The sequence below is a fragment of the Rhamphochromis longiceps genome, linkage group LG5, assembly GCF_057381845.1.
Source record: "Rhamphochromis longiceps isolate RC_006_pf linkage group LG5, R_longiceps_female_GT1.1, whole genome shotgun sequence".
NCBI classification, from domain to species: domain Eukaryota; kingdom Metazoa; phylum Chordata; class Actinopteri; order Cichliformes; family Cichlidae; genus Rhamphochromis; species Rhamphochromis longiceps.
In genome coordinates, this window is record NC_140561.1 from 41,992,237 (window position 1) to 42,016,933 (window position 24,697).

The 24,697-nt window shown below is 49.6% G+C and overlaps 1 protein-coding gene across 1 annotated transcript in view; it reads left to right on the plus strand.

The window, feature by feature from the left end:
* grm7 (glutamate metabotropic receptor 7) overlaps positions 1-18,822 on the plus strand; it is a 160,295-nt gene extending 141,473 nt beyond the window's left edge. The window contains exons 9-10 of the mRNA XM_085407707.1: positions 10,541-10,787; positions 17,977-18,822. Coding sequence (XP_085263833.1) covers positions 10,541-10,787; positions 17,977-18,026 — 297 coding nt within the window. The 3' untranslated portion in view covers positions 18,027-18,822. The remainder of the gene's footprint in view (positions 1-10,540; positions 10,788-17,976) is intronic.
* The last annotated feature ends 5,875 nt before the right edge of the window (positions 18,823-24,697 follow it).

Below are 24,697 nucleotides of genomic sequence, written 5' to 3' on the forward strand. Positions count from 1 at the left end.
TAGTCTGCTCAGCTCGTTTCTTTTATCTGTGCAGCTCCGTGTCAGAGCCGCAGTATTCCCAGTATTCCCACAGTATTCCCACAGTATTCCCACAGTATTCCACAGTATTCCCACAGTATTCCAGAGTATTCCCAGTATTCCCACAGTATTCCAGAGTATTCCCACAATATTCCCAGTATTCCCACAGTATTCCCAGTATTCCCACAGTATCCCCACAGTATTCCAGAGTATTCCCAGTATTCCCACAGTATTCCAGAGTATTCCCACAGTATTCCCACAGTATTCCAGAGTATTCCCAGTATTCCCACAGTATTCCAGAGTATTCCCACAATATTCCCAGTATTCCCACAGTATTCCCAGTATTCCCACAGTATTCCCACAGTATTCCAGAGTATTCCCAGTATTCCCACAGTATTCCAGAGTATTCCCACAGTATTCCCAGTATTCCCACAGTATTCCCAGTATTCCCACAGTATTCCCACAGTATTCCAGAGTATTCCCACAGTATTCCCAGTATTCCCACAGTATTCCCAGTATTCCCACAGTATTCCAACAGTATTCCCACAGTATTCCCACAGTATTCCAACAGTATTCCAACAGTATTCCCACAGTATTCCCACAGTATTCCCACAGTATTCCAACAGTATTCCCACAGTATTCCCACAGTATTCCAACAGTATTCCAACAGTATTCCCACAGTATTCCCAGTATTCCCACAGTATTCCCAGTATTCCCACAGTATTCCCAGTATTCCCACAGTATTCCCACAGTATTCCCACAGTATTCCAACAGTATTCCCACAGTATTCCCACAGTATTCCCACAGTATTCCAACAGTATTCCCACAGTATTCCCAGTATTCCCACAGTATTCCCACAGTATTCCCACAGTATTCCCAGTATTCCCACAGTATTCCCACAGTATTCCAACAGTATTCCAACAGTATTCCCACAGTATTCCCACAGTATTCCCACAGTATTCCCAGTATTCCCACAGTATTCCCACAGTATTCCCACAGTATTCCAACAGTATTCCCACAGTATTCCCAGTATTCCCACAGTATTCCCAGTATTCCCACAGTATTCCCAGTATTCCCACAGTATTCCCACAGTATTCCCAGTATTCCCACAGTATTCCCACAGTATTCCAACAGTATTCCCACAGTATTCCCACAGTATTCCCACAGTATTCCCAGTATTCCAACAGTATTCCCACAGTATTCCCACAGTATTCCACAGTATTCCAGAGTATTTCCGCTGTCTTTCCGGAGTATTTAATCATTTACAGTAACTGTGTTATTAAGATGCTTGTGTTACATTTATTAAGGAACAAATCTGAAGATGATGAATCCTTTGGTTCTATCACAGCGGTGAGGGTGGAGCAGAGCTGAAAACAGAGTTTCCTGTGGCGTCCTGCACTCGTCGCCTACATGTGTGCGTTCGCTCTCTGTCGAGGTCCTAAAGCCTTTAAACCTGCAGTGCAGACGTCGCTGTATTTACTCTCAGGGCGGAGCCAATCAGCTTCTGATTACACACCCGCCCTGTTAGCTGGAAAACAGGAGAGCAGTCTGTGGATGCAGTAAAGATGGCCGCCCTGCTGTCAGAGGGCGATGTGGCGTGTTCATGTGCGAGTGTTTTGTTTGGGAGCAGTCTCAGGGCAGTGTTCCTGATTCTGGGATGATTTTCCAGCCATTGAAGAAACAGGTTTCCTCCTGTGGTGGATGATCCTGCTGACTGACCTGGATAATATTTAAAGATCTGCTCTCAGGGTCCGTGCTGCCTCGTCTCCCTGTCAGGTGAAGGTTCCTGCTCTGCTAGTTTCAGTTCAGCTCATCTAGTTAATTTCCAGGTTGCTGTTTAGTTCCTGGGTCATCTTCCCCTGTACTAAGCCTCCCTGTGTGTCTACCTGTCATGTTTCATGTCTGTGTGGTTCTTGTTGTCAAGTTTGCGTCATGTCTGTGTCTCCATGTTTCCTGTTTTACTTTGAAAGAGTCCGGTGTTCCTTGTATTTAGTGTCTGTGTTTCATTCGGTGTGTGTCGCGTCGTCTGTGTAACCCTCCCAGTTACGTCTCGTCATAGTCGTCACAGTCATAGACGTGGTTGTTAAAGTGTCAGAGCTTCATCACGGTTTCATACTCTCGTATAGTGTTCAGTATCACAGGATAGTCGGTTTCCACTTTAGTTGCTTTGCCTTCTGTCATCAGCCAGAATAAAATCTCGCTTTTTGGTAAAGTCACGTCTCCTCGCCTGTGTCTGCTCTTGGGTCCTGCTCTAACCGGCACCCCCCGGCATTACATCAGGAGGCTGAAGGTCGCCGTGCACCACGAGCTTCCATCTCGTGTTTCCTGTTACGTCTTGAGGAGGCTGAATCGTGCCGTCCTGTTCTGCAGAGCAGGCTTCATGCTGAAGGCAGCAGGATCAGGCTGCGTGTGCTCAGCAGCGTCCTGTTCTCATGATGATAAGAGCTGTTTGCTGGAGCCTGAAGAGGGATTTGATGCCTCTGACTGTAGCGCAGGTACATTGTGTGTTTTCTCTGATGTGAATGGCTCATTCAGGATTTATCAATGAGAGGATACACTTGAAGCTCAGAGCCTCAGTGAAGAGATGGGCGAGCTGGAAATGAGATCAGAGCAAAGAACCCTCCTGAAGGACGGTCCGGCCCGCCGCCTACAGGACAGAAATCCTTTGAAACACTGATCCAAAAGCCCGCAGACGCTACGCGACCTCACAGAGAAAAACACATTACAAAACAGCGAACACGGAGACTCAGACTCCGGTGAGGTGATCAGAAAGACAAAGGCGACAACGAGAGATCGGAAACGCTGCTCAGATCAGCGCTCGAACTCACGGAGACTCTAAGTCTGCTCCGAGAGCGCCGAAAGGGCGGGAACTTCAGCGTGACCTCAAAGAAAGATGAATGACATCAGCTTAAAGAGACGACCACACGTGTGCAAGAACCCGCTGTTGATGGAGCGCTCGTATGCGCGACGCCCCGAACAGCGTTTCAGCGTCACCGGATCTGCTGCCACATGTCAGCACCTCATGAATAAATCAGACGAGGCCCTTTCTCCTCTCACGCACACGCCAAGGTCACTACGCCGCCATCACGGGGACTCAGACTGCCGCCGTCCAGCTGAATTAGATGTTTTCCACGTGTAGACAGGAAGGAGCCGCCAGCAGGAGGAGGCGGGTATTTGCAATGCTAATGTCTTTGCTTCATGCAGCAGGGATTTTATGGCACTGATGTTTGTTTCCACCTCCTCTCCTCACCTGTCAGCACACAGGACATCGTCCTCCTCTCCTCACCGCCGTGTTCAGTTGGGCTGCACTGATTGGTCGATTCATCGTTTTTCACTTAAAGGAAATAAACTCTGCATATGTTTCTGTTGCTGTGCTGATTTTACTCCATCCACAGGTACTGATCAATGAGTTAAACTGCAGGAATAAAGACATAAAGACCTGGATGGCCGCAAACTTTCTGCTTCTTGATTCAGATCAAACTGAGGTTATTGGCCCTGAAAATCGTAGAAATATGGTGTCTAAGCAGATAGGCCAATGCTAGGCTGATAGACGGACACAGTTTGTCTAACGATGAGCTCGAAGACAAGCAAGCCAGGGTCAGAGCCTCCATCCAGCCTGTAGCTGTTCAGGTCCTTGGGCTGTGTTTCCTGCACAGGATTTAAGGAGCCTGGAGCTGATAATAGCGGCTACGTGTTGGAGGTCATGGTGGAGGGAGAAGGTGGGTGTGGAGATGGGGCAGCTTATAACCCGAGATGGCTCTGACGCTCCTGCAGACTCCCCTCCCTGATTTCTCTCCTCCGCTCGCTCCGAACACTTTCTCTTCCTCTCTGTTTCCTGATGTCAGGACATACGTTATCTGACAGGATTTAATGTGATTTGTTGAGCAGACCATCAGTGCGCTCCCCGGGGTCATCAGTCGAAAAGGTCCATCAGAGCCTCCTCGACCCCCTGCACAGCGTGACAGCTGGTCCCAGGGTAATACAGGTGTATACACATGGAGGTCTCAGAGGTCTCAGGGTTGTATAGTATGGTATCACTTTGTGTAGCTGCTACAGGCGCGGGCTGCTGGGTGACTTCCCATGATGCACTGAGTGTTTCTGTGGCAATGTGAAGACGTGAGTTTGCAGAATAAAACGAATGAGGAAAAATGTGATCTTTACTTTGAAATTTCTTCTTGTAACATTATTTTGCTCACTTGTTTTAAGTTTACAGTAACAGAAATACATCGTTCTGCACATTTGTGGATACTGTTTTCCTAACTTGAAATTTCAAAAAGAAATGAAACAAATTCGTGCTATTTATTTATTCACAGTGGGGAGGAGTTCTTCCAGCTCTGTGCTTTGTCTCCAGCAGCAGCTCCACTTCCTGCCACTTTGTAACAGCAGGAGAAAGTGGAATTTAAGTACCCCAGTAAACAAGTCATCCTCACACACACAGACTCACAGTGCTGACATTTGGAGAGCCAATCAAATGTGAGGACGCTGTTTCAGGACGTCTGTCTCCTCTCTGCTGCAGCTCTGGGCCATCACACAGGTAGTTAGCAGTTAGCTTTACAGCAGGTGGAGAGCGGTGCCACATTAAACTGTGTCCCCCTCCAACTCATCACCACAGCCGCAGCTCAAAGCTCTTCAAACACATTCAAACATCTGCAGCTGAACATCCTAAAAATCCCAAATACTGCTGCTAATAATGACAACAATAATGATAAAGAATCACACAGTAACCTTCACATAATGTACAAACATCAGAAAGAGAGAAACATGACGAATAAATGAACTATGATCAACTCTACAGACCACATTAGAGGTTCTGAGCTGATGTTTAGGTGTAAGAGTAATCTGAGTAATCTGTAATCCTGAATAATCCAGAATAACATGTGAAACCACAGCGGTCACGTGCTGGGATTCAAAGCTGACACCCCTGCAGCTGCTGCGTGGCTGAAGCCCTCTGAGGCAGGTTTGTGCCTCAGAGGGCTTCATAAAAACACAGGTGACCTAAAGCAGAGCTGAGGTGTGTCAGCACCGTGCTGCCGCGCAGAGACGTCTGCAGCTTTGGAGGGATGAAGGCCGGCGATGAGGAGAGAGGGCTCAGCAGAAGCTGCAGCTCAAAGAGCTGAGACAGGATTGTTGCATCTGTGACCATGACTCCAGGACAGAAGGTCAAATGTGAGGAGGCAGCAGGAGGACGCCCTTTAACCCTCGTCACCTCCTGCAGCACCGAGCTGCTGTTCAACACCACCACCTCAGTGTGCGTGCATGTGTGTGTCTGCGTGTGCGTACCGTAGTCACAGGCAGCTGTGGACGCACTCTGAGGGCGGTCTCAGAGGGAGGCGTCCACTGAAGCTGAGCTTTGGCGTGTGTTCAGGATTGGTTGCCATGGTTTTGGTGTTTCTGCAGCTTCAGAATGCTGATTGGTTCTGGGTGTACCTGCACTCAGATGCCACAGGTGTCACCATGGAAACCAGCTCAGACCAAGAAGACAAAACATTAGGAACAGACACTGTGACTCTCGACTCACTTCCGCCCTGCCTCCACCTCTAACACCACCTCCTCCTCCCTCCATCCAAACTGAACGTCTCGTCGATCTTCCTCGTGTGTCTGATGTTCTTCTAAACTTTGCAGCCTCTCCTCGTCCCCGCCCTCCTCGGCTAGTCGTTTACGCTCACGCCCACTGAACCTCCACCTCCTCTCACGCACCTCTCTCTCCACCCTCGCCTCTCCCTTCTCCACCCTTAACTGTCTCCAGCTCTGCGGCAGTGATGCTTCATTTCTCTCGTTTCATCGCTCTCCACTGTGCACCATTTTATTTCTGTGTACGGCGCTAAAATAGCGTTAGCATAACTTTTATCAGCGTCTGGAGGTGGCGAGCAGAAACTGTGGCAGCGGTTTTTATTGAGCGCATAAAGAGCAGCTCCGGCCGGAGTAATCAAGGAAGCAGTGTTTTTGAAGAGTTTACAGCACCCAGCAGTTTCTACTTTAAAATCTGTCGTCAGAGGAGTCATGTGCTACGGTGGCTGGGAGGTCCAAAACGTCCTCAAAGGCGGGGACTGTCTTACCTTTGGAATGACCTGAACGCAGCTCGCTCCGGGCCTCAGGCACACGGCAGAATCATGACCACGTTCCTGCCATCAATTGTTAAAATGCGCCTTTGAAGCCTGAGAGGCGGGGAGGATCAGGACAGGGTCATGTGACTAGCTGCAGACCTCGTCACATGACCACTCCTGATCCACATGGTGCGTTTGCAGCAGACTGATGTCAGTTTAGGTGAACCTGCAAATATTTAACTCTGCTAAAAACTGAGCCTTAAACACCACGTACATCCGACATCGCCACCAATCAGATATGGGGGAGGAGCTTATTTATGCCCTTTGAAGGCAGTTGGAGCTCAGCTTCACTGAGTTGGTTCAGCCTGACTTTGACACAGAGCCGGGAAGCAAAGGGCGAATCAGGCGAATTGTTGGCGAATGACGTGTTTTCACACAGGTGACGCAAAGCGAAACCTGACTTCACATAGTAAGAGTGCAGCAGGGTCTACGACGAGGCTGCGACTGTTTCCTCCACCTAACGCCACCGAATGTCCGTGAAGAAGACCTCAGAAGGTGAAACGCCTCCAGTGCAGGACAAACATCAGTCTGAGGTTTGAGCTCCGAGCATCGCCCCTACTTTATGCTCGCTGCCGACACCGTCCGTGATTTGGTGTCGCTTCAACTTCGTGGGTTTTTGCAATGTGGCGCAGCCGTGTCTGCGAGTGCGCCGGTCCATACAGGAAACATCTGTGGACGTCACTCAGACCGAAAGCTTCCTGCAAATAAAAGTTTTGGCAAAGTTTCCCTTAAACTTTGAACAAAGTCCTGAAGAAGTATCAGCAGCAGCTTCCTGATGCTGTGAAGCTCAGACCGTAACTTCTGACACACTACGACGACCGCAGCCACGAAGACGTCCAGCTTCACGTCTGAGGTGACGTCTTTCCAAGGTCAAAGTTTCACTTCCTGTCCTGCTTTGAGAGGTTTCCTGAATCCTCCTCGCTCGTATTGTTCGGCTCTGAGGGACACTCAGGTGCACGCACCTGTCCGGGTCTCGGCTCTGCGGTTTCTACCTGGTGCTCTGATCTCTTCGTGAACTCTGAACTCGCTGTTCCTGCCGTCGATGGTTTTCCTCCACGCGCCTGCGCGCTCTGACACGCTGAGCTGAGTGAGCGTCGCTTCACCGCCACAGATGGTGGAAACGACGGGTGAGACCTCAGTGATGAAGGTTTATTAAAGAGCAGCTTTTATGGACATGATGAAGAGCCTCCGTCTGCACTTTGTGTTTACACACAGTTTTAATTTTTCACTTCATCAAACTTTATGCGTACGGCCTCTCGGGCAGGTCAGAGGTTCAAAGAGCGTCACGAGCGTCCAATTATTTGGATAAATGAACCAGTCTGTGCGCTGAGAGCGAGTCAATAAAATGAGAAGCAATCCAACAATAAATCCGCCACAAATGGAAATGAAGAGCCTCACAGAGCGCCGCGCTACAGCAGCAGAGGACATCAGCAAACCAACAGCGTGTCAAAACTTTATCGAAACGCCTCCCAGGACGCCACACGGTGACACGGACGTGGCGCCGAGACGAGAAACGTTTCCCTGTGAACCATAAAACACAGAAGTGTGCGGATGATTTCGCCAGGCGCCGACCGGACCGCAGCTGGGCCTGACGTAGATAAGTTGGAGTCTGTTTCAGCGTTTGCACCTGATGGAGTCGACCTCCACCTTTGTGCCTCACACAGAAACGGCAGGCTGCCTGACGCCACCTCAGTGAGACGGCCATCTTTGATGTGGTTTCAGAGAAGAGGAGCACGTTTTCATTGGGGGGAGGGCTTTAAATGAGGGGGGAGGAGTCTGTCTGCAGCATGCTGGGCCAGACTCGTTGTTTACTACCAATTGTCCAATCAGAGCCGCAGGAGCAGCCGAGCGCTTGGCCCCACGTGACGGCGAGAAGACGGCAGTAACAGGAGTCATGTGAGAACATCGTAAGGACGCAGCAAGCATTTCAGCTGAAACACGCCGAAGAAAGAAAACGACCTTCATCGTGTCAGGAAAACAGCACAGGGACGCCACGAGTCACAGGGAAGCAAGGAGGCGAGGAAGGATGAAGACTGCGACAGAAAGGGAAGAAGTGCAAAGGAAATAGGAGGCAAGAGAAGTGAAGCAGAATTATAGAAACACAACGTGAAGCTGGAAGAGGCTCTGAGGCTGTCTGCTCAGGAGGAGGGTCACTCCAGCTCGGCTGAAAAGCTGCCAGATGTGCAGCACTCAGACAGATGTGTACAGACAAAGAGCCAAACAGCTGCAACAGAGCAGCGCCACCTACAGCTACAACCACAGACTGTATATGAGCGATGACGTCTGGAGGGCTCACTTCAGTCTGCATCCACAGAGACCTGCTGATCACTCAGCTCAAGCTCCGCCTCCTCACAGATGGACATTAAAGCAGGTGAGCTGATAAGAGCGCTGCCGTTTGGGCTCTATCAGTCGTGTCATCTTATCGCTGATTCACATCAGCCTCGCACAGACCTGACTGCACGATCGTGCGCACACCTGTCAGAGAGCAGCAGGTGTCCCTCCAGAGCTCAGAGTGGACCGTCCCAGCTGAGGGCCAGCAGCTCACACAGGCTTTAAACAAACCACTGACTCCGCCTCCTCGCCGATGTTTGCCTTCGTCTGCTTGGAGCAGACAGACGCTGCTCTCGCTGCCCATTTCTGACGTCCGTCACCTCTTTGTAACGAAGCAAACACACCTGTGTGTCCAGCTCGCACCTGCGGAGGTCTCCGACCCCGAGACCGTGGTCATCAGGGAGGAGCTCGTGTATGTCAGGGTGTCTTTTGCACGCGAGGCGCTGACAGACGGCAGGAACCCTCACCTGTGCACACGAGCTGCAGGTGGGGACTGCAGGGATGAAGATACTGTAGATGAGCTGGACACGTGCAGGTGTGTCTGCTGCCACAGCTTTGTAGAAGAAGACGTGCGTGCAGACTGTCGTGCAGGTAAACGCCGCGGGCTCATTAAACCTGCGTCAGGTGGTGGTGCAGGGCCTTGTGTTCCTTCAGAGCGCGGCGTAGTTTCCTGCTGACGTGACGCAGGAAGCGAGCAGCCTTTCTGCGGGTCTGAATATTCTCCCCGCTGCTCCCCTAACTCTCAGCCCCACCCCGCCTGCTGTGACTTCTCCCCGTTAATGGCGTCGCTCAGACTGTGACAGCAGGGCCATAACACATAAAGACAGTGGGCTGAACTCAGTGAAAGCCACTCTGGGAAGCCCATTACAGCACAGCCGTGCCTCTTTATGCATTCTTCCCGGGCCCGTATCGGCCCTCTATTGGGATCACGGGGCCACGGCTTCGGACACAGGGGCAATATACACACTGCATAAAACATTAATGGCGTGGCTCGGCCGGCTGCCGCTCTCTGCTGCAGGCGAGGGTCGAGAACACGGCGGGTAATAAAACACAATCCTTCACCGGCTCATAAAAAGTGTCGAGAGTTTGCTTCTGAGTGAGGCGAGCTTCCCGAGTCTCTTTACCGCCGCTGACACGAGCGAGCGGCGTGACTGAAATACAGCCGTCACCAGGACGGTACCTACTACACAGCTCTAAAGGGTTAAAGGTCAGAGGTCAGCAGCAGTGGAGATGGATGAACCTCTGCTCGTTCAGGAGTCAGGCTGTTAAGAGAGACAGAGATTGATAGTATGATTCAGTGCAGAGAGGTCTGTTAACACATAGTGAGGAAGAAACACCCAGTGCATCATGGGAATCCCCGGCAGCCTACGTCTATTGCAGCATAACTAAGGGAGGATTCAGGGTCACCTGGTCCAGCCCTAACTATATGCTTTAGCAAAAAGGAAAGTTTGAAGCCTAATCTTGAAAGTAGAGATAGTGTCTGTCTCCTGAATCCAAACTGGAAGCTGGTTCCACAGAAGAGGGGCCTGAAAACTGAAGGCTCTGCCTCCCATTCTACTTTTAAATACTCTAGGAACAACAAGTAGGCCTGCAGAGCGAGAGCGAAGTGCTCTAATAGGGTGATATGGTACTACAAGGTCATTAAGATAAGATGGGGCCTGATTATTTAAGACCTTGTATGTGAGGAGCAGGATTTTGAATCCTGGATTTAACAGGAAGCCAAAACAGGAGAAATCTGCTCTCTCTTTCTAGTCCCTGTCAGGACTCTTGCTGCAGCATTTTGGATTAGCTGAAGGCTTTTCAGGGAGTTTTTAGGACTTCCTGATAATAATGAATTACAGTCGTCCAGCCTGGAAGTAATAAATGCATGAACTAGTTTTTCAGCGTCACTCTGAGACAGGATATTTCTAACTTTAGAGATGTTGCACAAATGGAAGAACGCAGTCTGACATATTTGTTTAATATGTGCGTTGAAGGACATGTCCTGGTCAAAAATGACTCCAAGGTTCCTCACAGTGTTACTGGAACAAAACACCTCTGAGATGAAACCATTAACTAACCCCGTTCTCCCCTCTCTCTCCCACCAGCTGTACATCCAGACCACCACGCTGACCATCTCCATGAACCTCAGCGCGTCCGTGGCCCTCGGCATGCTCTACATGCCCAAAGTCTACGTCATCATCTTCCACCCGGAGCTCAACGTGCAGAAGAGGAAACGATCCTTCAAGGCCGTCGTCACGGCCGCCACCATGTCGTCCCGGCTGTCGCACAAGGCCAGTGACCGGCCCAACGGAGAGGCCAAGACGGAGCTGTGCGAGAACGTCGACCCCAGCAGTAAGTACCTGACACCGCACAGTTAGAAGAGCTCATCCAAACACCTCGAGTGACGTCTCAAAGGTTCTGTTTCTCTCACAGAAAAGAGAGCGCTTTCTGTGAGTTTAACCGTTTTATCAGATTCATTTTTTTGGTACTTCGAATGATCTGGAATAAATCCAAACCTCAGGTGTTTCGTTCAGATCATAAATAAAATTCTGCGGCTAAAACGTTTCTTTGAAATTTGAGCATAAAACTGAAGATGTCACAGACTTGTTCCCTGTTGTTCCCGGAGGTGAAACGTTGACCCTGAACACGATGTTTAAATCTGCCTGTGACGAGTCTGTGGAGCCGGCGTGTGTTTGGACGTCCTGATCGCCGCTTTCAGGCAGACACTCAGTTTCTGTGCTTCAGGCTGAATGAATGAAGCGATGAAAATAAAGTCTGATGCATGTGATCATCAGCTGCTAAGCTACGTTTAGCAGGAAGCAGCAGGAAGGAGAGGAGGGTTTTATTAAATGTTGAACTGTTCCTTTACAAATGCATGAGTGCATGTGCTAATCACGTCTCTGAATACAAACCGGCTTTTATTTTTGCAGCCCTGTCTCCAAGAACTAACGTTTATATGCTGAACACCAGCGTGGGTCTAAACCTGCGTGATGATTGGCTCGTTGGGATATATTATCGGCCTCGTTGTCCTCGTTAGCGTCTCTCCAAACTTCTGAAATACATGAAAAGTCAGATTTTCAGGATCTGTGGGGCGGATTAGCAGCTGATCTCACAGAAAGCAGGGAGTCTGTGTTTGAATGAGCTCCAGTTAATACTGAGAAATCTGAGACATGGATTTAATGTAAAGGCTGAAGAGGACGACTCTGCTGATTCCTGTCATTAACTGAACACGCCCACAGTTTTAATCAATGAGCTAAATGTCTGTAAGAATAATCCATCTGAAACAGAAGCACACGCAGTACGGCTCACGCTGTGCGCTGCCCCTCAGCAGGCTTCCTAACGCTGGCCAATCAGAAGAAGGTGGGCCTTAAAGAGACAGAGGATGAACTAGCGAGCTGCACCAAAGTCCGGGACTTTTTGAACTGTGACTCATGCAAAGCTGCTCCAGCAGAGTGTGAGATAAGAGGAGATATTTAACCTTTACCATCGTGAGGTAACACCGCTCCCAGGGTGGAGCTCCGTGAGCCCCGCAGCCACCCCGGCCACCTCGCCACCAGGCCTAGGCGTCTTTTCTGGGAGGGCTGCTGCTCACTAACTCTGGGCCACATGTAACTTCCTTTAGTTCCACAGAGACGCTGAAACAACAGGTTTATCAGTCATTCCTTCATCAAAGTGACGAATCGTTTTCAAACAGTAAACTCGCCGGTATGGGTTCACACTCAGACGTGTCGACGATGGACCGTCGCTCTGATCGTTCTCCTCTCAGAACAAATCAGCTGAACATATCAAACCAAGAAACGTCTCCGTGACATCATCAGTGACATCATTCAGACTGATGATGTTGGAGTGAACGGGGCTGCGGGGGCCTGTTCTGCTCTGTCCTCCAGTGCATGGAGCAGAAATCCATCTGAGCCAGAAACGGCGTTTACAACATTTTTCCTGCTTTCGTGGCGAGCTGATGTCACCTCGTCACAGGTTTCATCACCCGCAGGCGCAGCCTGACAAAGGACCGGAAGTTCCCTGTGGGCGGAGCCAATCACCATCACATGACAGGAAGAGGCGGCTGACAGCAGACCAAACTGAGCTCGAGGTCATTAATGCTTCAGCGTGAGCTCACAGGCTGCAGCTACACGAGTCCTAACAGGAAGTCAGCCATTCTGGAGACACCTAAATGTCCTCGGAGACGCTCCTGAACTCGATCACAGCTGCTCTGAGTGACGCTAAAGGAACGCGAGGTGGGAACGAGCAGGTGCAGGACGAGGATGCGCTCCTGACGCCGCTGAGAAACGCCGCAGTAATAGCAGAGTCAGCGGAAAGCTTCGGCTCGCAGCTTCTCAGAAATAGTTGAATAGTTGAAATTACATGTCTGTGTGATCAAATTACAAGCTCACAGTGGGGTTCCCTCTGGGACCACTCACCAAATCATGTTTTTCTCCCCCTCACAGGCTAATTTCATAATTTATCAGAGGTAAGAGCAAATTAATCTTCTGCTTCTGCTTTGCTGTCCCGACCTTGATCCATTTTCTCCTGGAGGTCTGAGGAGGAGGAGGAGAGAGACCCGAGTGGGGAGGGGATGTAAAAGTGACGTCCTCGGCTCTTTACCGCCCTCTTTCAACCAACTTTAACTTTTACACGAGGAGGTTGTAGCGTGGCGCTCCGAGCGGCAGATTTAAGGCCGTCCTCCGGTGCTTTAACTGCACGTCCGACCCCCAGTGACCTCCGGGGTTCCTGCGCCGCTCCTGAGTCCATCAGGATGTAAAGTGTGCAGCTGTTGAACCTGCTGTGAAACATCCAGCCGACGCAGCAGGCCTTCATCCAGCTTTGGGCTCTGCACGTGCTCAGAGAGTGTCCCAGTCATGGCCAATCCAGAGCTCCCAGAGCCCCCGTGAGACCACTGTGTCCGCCACCTCACCCGGGACCCTCACACAGCCCACCGGGCTTTCGCCACACCGAGTGATCGGGCAGATCGAGGAGCCTAAGTTTGGTTGTTTCCTGATGTGCAGGATCTTCCTGTTGAACCTCTGAAGCCCCTCCCGGGACCCCTGACGCAGAGACGGCTCTGCCTCAGTGAGCTAATTTAATACACCGTGTCACCAGGGGAAAGCGCGCATGTAGCTCCTCCCACACCACAGATGTCAGGATTTAAAACGTATGCTTGATTTGTGGAGCTGCATTAAAGAAATATAGACACAAATGGGCACCAAGTCCCAGAATCAGCAGCCGTGGTGGTAACGTGATCCACGCACGCGTATCGGCTCGAACAAGAGGCTGTAACTGCAGCTCGCACGCCGCCTGTGCAGGCGTGGCGTTTCTGTAACGTGCTGAGCTCTCTGCTCTTCATGATGGCAGAGTACAAATGCAAACATCAGCTTTCAGAGTCCAGAGTTCCTCAGTGGCCGTGACGGCGGCCGTCTGCAGGGTCTGTCAATAAGAATCACTCCTGTCCTCGTCCTGCAGACATCGCAGAGGAGACGCCAGAATCTGAGAAACAGTGGCGGTAAAACCGGGTCCTGGTCTGATTGATTAATCTGGATCAGCTTCAGCTGCTCTCAGTAAAACTCGGGAGGCTCCTCGAGGCGCCGTGGCTGTAACCATAAATAATGACACCCCCGCGGGAAAACCTCAGTGGCGCAGCCCGAGGCCCCGTCATAATTACAGCACATCAGTCACTGTAGTTAGTTATGGCACACCGGGGGGGGGGCAGAGCCATCTGTGGGCCGGCCCACGCTCGCCACTCCGCCTCCCCTCTCATTCGGCCTCGAGCGTCTCAGCGCTCCCCTCCTCCTTCACTTTGTAAATCCTCTCTTTCCTCCTCCTACTCCTCACCTCCGTCTCCATCCTCCCCGCTCCTCCAGCTGATTCCACCACAAAGACCGCTTTCTCGCTGTCTCTCCATCCTGCGGTACGAGGCCTCGCCGCCTCTCTCTCCACGCCGCCGGCAGAGGCCGAGACGAACGTTTATTTTTGGAGCGATTTGACTTTCCAACACTTCCGCGGTCTGTGAGTCAGCAGCTGTGAAAACAGCCCAGTGCAGCAGCACGCCGAGGCCAGAGATGGCCGACTGATCCATAACAGGACCGCGGCGGATTTCTGAGCGTCGTGACGGTAATCAGATCCTCGTTAGTGGGCCTCATGTGACCACACCCCCAAAAGCCTGTAGGAAAACCGGCGGTAGTATCTTGTGTTTCCAGCAGGGGGAGCAGCCACAGGTGAAGCTCATCAATTATTCCTGTTGATATTCTGTCATTGAGCTGAGCCTGTGTGTAAAAGTGTGACACAGGTTTGTATACACGCGTGTGTGAAAGGTCATACAGACTGGCGTTTTCTCCCCTCTGTAACGATGAGGCCGAGAGCGAGCAGCTCCCTGACCGATGCTCCTCAACGAGTAATCTCACTCTCTGCACGGAGCAGAAATAAACGTGTTTCCCAGACGTCGGATTTCTGGGGTCTGTGAGTTTTCTGAGACGCTTTCAGCTGCGTTAAAGGAGACTCATTATCATTTAATCTGGAACCATTATTTTAGGCCTAATTATAGCCAGACTGACTGTTTATGATGAGTGTTGCACAGAAACAGTCTGACTGCAGACGGGGGGGTGGGGGGGGGGAGAATGAACAGAAACGTCTTCTTTTTTTTGACTGAGTTAATTTATTCGGTTATCGAAGCATGCGCGCCTCAGATCATCAGGCTCCGCCCACCGCTGTCAGACGAGCTGGAGATGTTGCTCCTGAATGTGAATGAGACACAAAGTCAGAGCTGCTCAATATGCAAACGCAGCCGTTTTCTCTTTTATCTGCCAGCGGGGGGGCTGCAGCAGGGAGATATGGAGGTGGTGGAGCTGCACAGCTCACCTTGAACCCCTCGAACACGTCACGCTCAGCTTCCTGCGTCATTCAGGAGCCGCGTGCTAACTCTGCAGAGCTTCAGCACCGACACGGATCAGGTGTCTGCAGGAGCTCGGCTGGACCGCACACCCACAGCAACGCACCATATTTACTCACAGATAAATCCACGGCAGGGAACAGATGTTACAGGTTTGTGCTACAAACGAGCAACGTGGCGAGTGCTTTAATGAAGAGAGCGCGGCGAGCCGATCGAGTGTTACAGGCAGGAACATGTTAGAGACTGATCCTTGAGTTTATTCCAGGTGCAAAACACAGGGAGCCGAATATTTCAATGAACTCTAATAACAATGTTTGCGTCACACAGCCAACAGTACAGCAGCATGTTTGCCGTCCTCCATCAGAGGCTGAAGCTCGTCGTAGGACTGCCACCGCGGGCCGACACCTGAACACGCGTTTGATTCACGGCTCAGCGAGCTGTTAGTGAAACACCTGCAGCTGGAGGTGTTCTCCAGGGGCCCGTTCTTCGTACCTCGCTAAGTAGGTTAGCCGGATTAGATTGTTGACGATTTCGCGTGATCCTGGATCAGTCGGTTCCCCGAAGCTCATCCGGGACTTGCTGTCATAGCAACAGAGCCGTAAGCGTAAACCTGCTCGGGAGCAGGTTTACTTTATGTAAACAGGATTAGATCGCGGCCACGCAGGTATGTCCGCTTCATTTATACGAAAGCAACAGCGATAAATAAATAACATCAATGTAACTGAAGATAATGCAGCACTTGATCCTTTTATTGATGTCACACAGATACATACAGGTCATTTCCTAAAAAAGGGAAATGTACTATTAACATTCTATTACATGTATGTGATTATTACAGATTTAATTCATATTTCAGAGTAGTAATTGTAAATTACTTCGTGTAATCAAGATGAGAGACCACGGCTATAAAAGCCAAGGTGGATTTGGGAAGTCTGTCGCAGCCATGTCCTGTCCGTTTACGCGAGCAACCCATTGAGGAAGGTGCAAGATTGATAAGGAGAGTCCTCAGAATTCAGCGTATATTGCGGGACAGACAGGATCCTTTAGCTCAGCGCGACAGTGTGCTCATAGAGAGATATCGATTTTCCCGTGAGGGTATTATTCACTTAACCAACTTGTTGACGAGGGGGTGCAGGACCACCACCTGTCTTTTGTTGCTCTGCCCTTTTCTTGGTTGCTGTTATGAACAAACAAACAGATTATTTCAGGGTCTCTTTCCAAGAGACTAAAAGCAATATAAGTGATAAATATTACCATTCTGTAGAATATTCTTATATTTCACTTTTACCTGTTCCCATGTTCTAGTGGGTCCTGTCGTGGCTCTAATGTGAAAGAGGATAAAATATAACATATTATAATATAATGTAATATAATATTGGATAATATAGTGTAATATAATAAATCTACCCTACCGCCTACTGGTGTTGGCCAGAGGGGCCGATGGCGCAATATGGCAGCCTGGCTTCTGTCAGTCTGCCCCAGGGCAGCTGTGGCTACACCTGTAGCTGCCTCCACCAGTGTGTGAATGTGAGAGTGAATGAATAGTGGCATTGTAAAGCGCTTTGGGTGCCTTGAAAAGCGCTATATAAATCCAATATATTATTATTATTATTATTAAATTACTTACGAGTTTAATTTGTCAGCAACTTCCTGCCAGCCCTCTCTCCTTGCTTTTGCAGCCTTTGCAGTGTTCCCTTGCGTTCTGATTAAACTCTGAAACTCCTGAAATCCCTCACTCAGGAGTTCTTGCTCTGCTGCCGAAAAATACCGAGCCGAGCGCGCTCCTTCGACATTTTCGCCGACCAATCAGAGGGTTGCCGATCAATGTTTCTACTATCGATGCGTAGCCCCTTTTACGACACCCAGTGATGTCACATTACTGCGTCCAGCTGTATTAATCGTCAACAGCAGGTGTGTTCGGGGAACCGGATTAGCGAGCTCACGGTTAGCGCGATGATTTGATCTTGGATGTAGTAAGCGACGTACGAAGAACGGGCCCCAGGTCTGTGGGCACGTCATGTTGAAATGACGGCGCTGTTGTGGGGGCGTAATCCATGAAATCTACGGCATGGAGACACGAGGCAGGCTGTTCCCACTGAGTACAAGTACAAAAACACACAAAAGTACACAAACCTTTCAAACATCCATGAACTCTTTATTTACCAGCGTGTATTTACAGGCCCGACGGACGTCTTTCGTCAGTTTGGCTTTAAATTTAAAACCGTTTGAATTTTGCAGTCATTTGAAGATTTGCTTATAAGATGGTAAATAAAGGGTTAAAAGCATTTTTCCAAGATGTGAAGACTCTACTGAGCATGTGCAGATGAATGATCCCTCACAGATTCAGTCTTTTCATCAGCTGCCATCTTTCCATCTTCAGCTCTTTAGCGCCACCTGTGGCTCAAAGTTAGACCCACCGCAGCGGCTGATCGGTCGACCCTCAGATAAGCCCACACTCCTTTTGTTTCTCCCTCTGCTGCAGATGCTTTTGAGTTATGACCTCTCACCGTCCCGTCCTCCCTGCTGAGAGTTCATAATTCAAGCTTTACTTACCCGAACGTCTGTCATCACCTCATCCCTGCTCCATCATTAACCTTCACCTCTGCTCTTCAAGCAGCCGTGAGGACCGAATCTGACCTCTGTGTCTCCTGCCGTCCCCAGGTCCAGCAGCTAAGAAGAAGTACGTGAGCTACAACAACCTCGTGATCTAACGGCGCTCCTCCGTCACTGCAGAGCGAGATGTCTGATCTCCTGCAAGAAGGACGAGCAACGGGAGAAAAGCGGCGACGTGCAGGACTTTTTCTTTCTCTTCTTTTGGTCTCATGTGCTTCACCGCCCATCGGAGACGTTCAGGTGCAAAGCGGAGCGTGGTGGGACGACCTCTGAACTCTGACCCCTCCGGGTCGAGAAAAGCTCCAGAAATAAAAATCTAATTGTTTTGTCGTTGAAGTGATGCCAGTGGTTGTGAGGTCAAACGCGGCGGATGCATCGGGCGGCGATGACTGGGCGGCGCCGATGGGCTCCGTGCCGCCGGTGATGTCAAACGAAGTGTGAGCCCGCCCCCTCGTGTCTCTTTATGTACTTCCAAACTGCAAGTTCTCACCTTCCTGTCCGCGTGTGTAGTTCTTTATGGCTTATATGTCGGCCTCTTTCCGTTGGTTTGATTTCTGTTGGTTTGTAAGACGGCTGCGGTTGCCATGCCGATGACAGATGTACTTTGCTTCTCGGTTTTATTGAAGCCATATTCTTCTTCGCTTGGAGATTTGGAGGGCTTCGCTCGCGCTGCCACCTGGACTCAGATTTTTATCCTGCAAACGTGAGAAAAAAAAGCCTCTGAAAACAAAGTTTTATGACTCGCTCGGCTCGTTTGCTCCTGACTACATATCCCAGAATCCACTGGGCTGCATGCAGGAAACAGCTGCAGGGCTGAAGGCAGCAGAGGATTTTACAGTGCCCGCTCTGGGGGTGTCTGCTGGCAGTTAGCCACTGTGTAGCCTCGGAGCGGTACCTGCACCGTCCTGACCCCAGTCCTCTTACTCCACCCACACCCCTGCGGGTGGAGTAAGAGGACTTATTTTACTCTTTCTTGGACTTGGCCTGTTCCCATCAATCAGGGACCAAACATGGTTTTATTGTCCCCCTGAAAAAGACAAGAGGTCGTTTCAAAAATACACAATCATTGAAATAAACTTCTTTAATAAACATGATTAAAAAATATCATACCTGAGCTGCATGGTCACAAGCTTACGTCCGTGCTGTTGGCCCCTGCAGCTCCACCCTCAGCCTCTTTTACCAGCTACTACAGCGTTTACCCATCACAGTCTATTCATTAAAAAATCTTCACGGTGGAAATCAGAGTTTAAAAAACAGATGAAATCCAAACAGTGAAACAGAGTAAAAGAGGTTGAAGCCTTTTGGAGAGTCGTGCTCCATTTTTTTTTGCTTATATGTCGACAATCTGATGCTCTGAAAGTTAAAACGAACGACTGGGAGCGCCGAGACCTGCTTTACCCTCTGCTTCCTGTTTGGACCTCAGTCACGCCGGCCTGGAGACGGTTACTCGCACGAGCAGATTAACGAGGTTTATTCCAGGTGAGAATCAGCTGAATGAAGCAAACCCTCAGTGTTGTGAGAAACGGCGTTTTCAGAGGCTTTGACAAACACAGCAGGTCTGACCGTTCAGCTGGCCGTGACACGGAGCCAAAACAGTTTTTAAGTGTTTTTAAAGCCGTTCGTGGTCACCTGATGAAACATTCCCTCCCCGACATGCGTGTTCTTCTCCACACACTGTTTGTAGGTGTTTGATGGCGGCGGTGGGGGTGAGGGGCGGACCCTTACCCCGAGGGAGCCTCCTTCGGTCCAGGCTGAGTCTCTGCTGATTTCATGGACTAAAAAAACCAACTAAAGGTGTCGATGTCGAGGTTGTCAATGCATGCCTGATATGTTTGATGTTGAACCAGAAAAAAAAGTTCTGTGCCACAGTCGATCCCACCTGTCTGCTCCGAATCGTCCGTTCTTCGGTTCCTCGGAAACGTTGTCGCTCGGCAGAATGCGGCTTTGTTCGGTTTCTTATTCCCTGCGGGAGAAACACACGGAGAATATATATTTAAAAAAGAAAAACACGTTTTAAAAAGTGGAAGCATGTATGTTTTCTACTGTTTGTACTTGGTATATTCATGTTGCCCTTGCTGCTTATGTGCCAATGTTGTGGGAGAGATTTACATTTGGCCACTCATGCAACTATTCTGTGGTGTCGTCCAAGAATGTATCAACATGAAATAAAACATTTGGTTATTTTTTTTAGAAACGCCGTCTGTGTATCCATGACGACCCTGAAACACGCTCTCGTGTGACCCTTCACAGCAGCTTTGCATGATTCACTGTTCACAATAATCCTTCTTTATCTTACAGCCCGTCACTTCCTAGTCTAAAAAAAGGCCCCTCCCCCTTCCTTAAATCCAGCTTTCTTCTGATTGGCTGCCTCTTAAGACGCTCCTTAAGATGACCATATAAGAATGTTTCTTCACTATGAGGAAGTCCTGCTCAGCTCGCTTGAGCGGCTGCACGACGCACGCCGTCCGGCTGGTCACCAGCACAGAGAAGCTGCTCTCTGAGCGACTGAGAGCGGCGAAAGACGTGATGTCAGCCTGTGAGCTGCAGCGTCACCTACACATGCGCGTATACGTGCACATGTGCAGTAAAGCAAACAGAATGGAGCTCTGTGTCTGCAGACGGCGAGCGCACAGCACAGATAAGCTGCGCTCGCCTGGCCTCTCCACGTCTTTATCTCCAACATGGAGATAAGCTGCTGCGTGGAGAAAAGATGGAGGTCGAGGAGGTCGGCGATAAGACCGCATCTGCCCGGCCATCAGCCAAACGTGGAGGTCAATGGAAGCACTGCCCGTGGTCAGAGAGGTCGCCGCGTCACTGCAAACTCGCAGACACTCAATGATTTACATGTCGAGGAAATCCGTGAAAGACGCTTCGTCTTGTCTGGCGCCGCGTGGAAACAGCACACGCTGCAGCTGACCTCGAACACAGCGTTCACACACACCGAACACACGCCCCCCAGAGCACATCCAGGTTATTTATGAGATTATATCCACTGCAAGTGTCACTCGTGTGGACGTGTGAAACGTGTAACAGGTCCACTCAGAATGAACTCCCTGATGCTTCAACCCCACATGAGAAGAGTCCAGAGAGATCCTCCACGTGCTCGCTTGAACCCTGCCAGCCTCTCAGAGAGCCTGCGCTCCGTGGTTTACATGTCCCGGTGGAAAAAGGCCGGAATACTGATCCACTTTTTAAAGAGGAAGAAGAAAATCAGAAGAAACAAACTTCTCCCTGTGCGTCTCTTTGCAGTTAGCCCCTCCCCCTGAAGCCCTGCCAGTAACGATAGAGCAGGACTTTGGCCGCCTCCCCCCGCACGTCCTCCTCAGCCTGCCTGAGCCGCAGATAAGAGCGGCTGTGGGGAGGGCTCGGCTTCGTGTGGATTCACATAACTAACCTTTGGTGTCCAATTAGATTAGCCGCCGCCAAACCAATTAGTGTTTCTGTGAGGAAGGAGGAGATGCCAGCAGTCGTATTAGCACTGATATCCTCGCAGCAGGCAAACATGCTGACGGAGCTCTTCAGCAGCCACTGCAGTGGAAAATGCAGCTTGTTTGCAATAAGAGAAAAAAGTTTTGGAGCTGGAACAAAAAGCGTCCAGCTTTAACGAGTCAGAGGAGCCTGACAGCGAGGCCGGGTTCATTTCCTGTCCCGAGGAGACAAACGCAGCTCATCCATTAATGAAGCGCGCCGTTTATCGCCCTTCCAGCCCGGACTGCTGCGAGCACCACGAAGCATCGTTTAAAGCAATCAGAGCGGCTTCGCTGTCACGCTCCGGAGCGCTGAGCTCTTTGGGGCGTTTGGGAGGAAACAGGAAGTAAGCGTTGCCACGGTTCAGTAAACTAGTCCCCGGGCGACAGCTTGAATCACCTGAGCACGACTCGTCCCAGGTGAAAGGACAAAGCACAGCACTCTGATGTACACCTCGCTCCACAGACACACACAAGCAGTTACACAAAAACTATTTGACATATCAGTTAAACCCATAACAGTGACACAGATGTGATGAAAGAGCTGAGATCCATGAAGATCAGCAGCAGGACGGCCGACAGCCCAGCTGAAGCACACCTGATTCAGTGTGTTGTTTCCACAGGTAAAGGCAGGGTCACCTGTCACCTCACACTATTATTACATGATACTTATAATATAGCTCCCTGTATTATTGGTCACATGATGTCGAGAGTCCAGATCAGCCTATCAGCTACAGCCACCTGTGGGTCAAAGAGGCCACGCCCCTAATAATGCAAACTTTACAGACTTTAAAGCCTTAATATAGTTTAACAGGTAAGTTATAAAATCAGGTGTCATGAGGTAGGGCTGGGTGTCGTCACTGATTTCTGGAATCGATTCAATTCTGATTCACAAGGTCCCGAATCGATTCGAATCAGTCAGAAATATTATAATTCTGATCACTTATCAGCACATATCCATATTTTATATCTATAAAAAGAAAGCTGACACTGTGAGACTTTATCACAGGTGTGAGCGTCGCAGCAGAGGCCTTTGTGTCAAAGTAGCTGAGGATGAAACAGAAACACATGAAGGTTTTCCTGGTCTGGGATTTTATAGCAGATGACCCTGAAAATATTCAGCAGTCGATCAAAAACTGAAGAGAACCATGACTCAACATCTGAACATGACCTGATGCTGAAGCGTAGTTTGGATCTTTTCTTGCTGCTGGTTCGGTCAATATTGTTTGGAGAGCAACAAAACTGCAGCTTCAGAATCAAACACAAAGAAGACGTAAACACAAAGCGCCGACCCAACGAAACATCAGAATCAGCGAGCTGTCGGCTTTCAGCCCCGACCGTGTCCGTGCCGTCGGGGGCGACAGCTCGCTGATTCTGATGCGTCGGCGGGTCGGCGCTTTGTGTTTACGTCTTTGTGCAGAATCGTGTTCCTGCTCTCATTTACTGTTTCAGCTGTTTGGTGGTTGTTGGAATTTGTGAGGTTTAACCTGAGATTCTGGCGTTTGGAGTAAAAAATAAATTTACATTTAAAAATAGATTGGGGGTTTTAATGAATCGATATCACGTTATCCAAGCTAGAATCGATTGTAATCGATAAATGGATCATCAAAACCCGCCCCTGCTATGAAGGGAAACACAGGGCCTATGGGGGCTGACTCACTGCTGCCCCTGCTGGATGTCAGAGAAACTGCAGCAGGTCAGGAACCTTATTCATGTGATCCAGACTGTTGACGCTTCATGCCCCCCCCATAAAGTTCAGACTACAGCGGCTGAAGAAGAAGAGCTCCTGCATCAGCGTGTAGGCTGAGGAGCACAGAGCAGCCGGCAGTTTAATCACGATGGAAAAAGTAAAAGAGAGAATAGAAGCTGCAGCCAATCACGTCCCTGTGCTCAGCCTCAGTCCACGCCTCCTCCGCAGCTGTCTCTGCTGATTTCATCATCACCCTCCAATAACACGCCAAACCTCTCCTGACCTCCAGCCTCTACAAACACTGAATAGCAGCAAAACATTGAGAGGAAGGATCGACCCCCTGCTGCTGGGACCACCTGCATGTCCTCAGCTCCTCCTCGTGTCCCCCTCATTCACACACACCTGTGGTATAAGTGACAGGACTGCTCTTGTGTCACAGAAGGGTGATGGGCGGGTGTGAGGAGATAAAGAGCAGCTGATGACATCAGCAGGAGGCTGAAGGCAGCCCCACCTAAAGCACAAACTGCTGATTCAGAGTTTCCTCCTTCAGCAGACGTTCATCAGGGATTCTCTGCCTCCTCTGACAAAAAAGGGCCGGTAATGACAAATATTTCAATATTTGAATGTCTACTGTGAGATAAGCCCAACCTCGTGGCGAGGCAATTAAAGCAGCACGAATGGAAATGGACGATTTATCATCGGGAAGCATCACTGACGAGTGGCGGCTACGGAACAAAAGTCCGGCTCTGACACGGCGCCGGATGGACGTTATTGCTCGGCGGCATCGGCGTCTGCACTTGATGAGGTCCCCCCTGCTATCGGCTCAGAGATAGCAGGTGTCAATGGAAACCAATTTAAGGCGTCCACAGCAAAGTGAGTTATTAACCCGCCTGCCAAAGAACTGTATCTTCCCCTCTCCCTCTTTATTTTGGGAAGAGCGACAGAATGAAAGTGAGAGCGGCGCTTTCAGAAGTCGATTAGTGCTTTGACACTTTGTCTTTTTAAACGCTCGAGTTAGACGCTGAAGCTTCCCAGAGGAGAGGGAGGAAAGACGCTCGTGTCCTTCAAGTGGAAAAGTCAATCACTGTGACTGACGGGAGTCTGGGCCCACGCCACCCACTGTGGAGCAGGGAAATTATTTTACTGCTATTGTTAAATAATCATCATTATTACCAGCATAATATAATCTGCAATATGATCATTGCTTTAACAATGTAACAGATAGCTTTAAGAAGGCCTTAAGGTTTTATGCATACAGGTATTAAATTAACTTTGTATTCCAGGTGCAGTTATAACTATTTTATACATATTGCATATTTGTGCTTATTTGAGTTGATGTTCAGGTTCATTAATGGTCTAAAGCTTCACTAGTGAGAGTGTCTAGATGATCCATGCTGAGGGAAAACTAGAACATAGAAGGAATTGCAGTACATGCTTACACAACAGTTCATTTTAATATCTTTTATATGTTCATATTCTTGTATTAAGCTTTAGTAGAGGTTCTTGATTAAAACATTTATTTAGTAGATGATATATCTATAGTTTCAGTTCGATTATTACATATACGAGAGTGGCTTCTGTCTCTCTGTCTGGTTAGAGGTCAGGAGCTAGT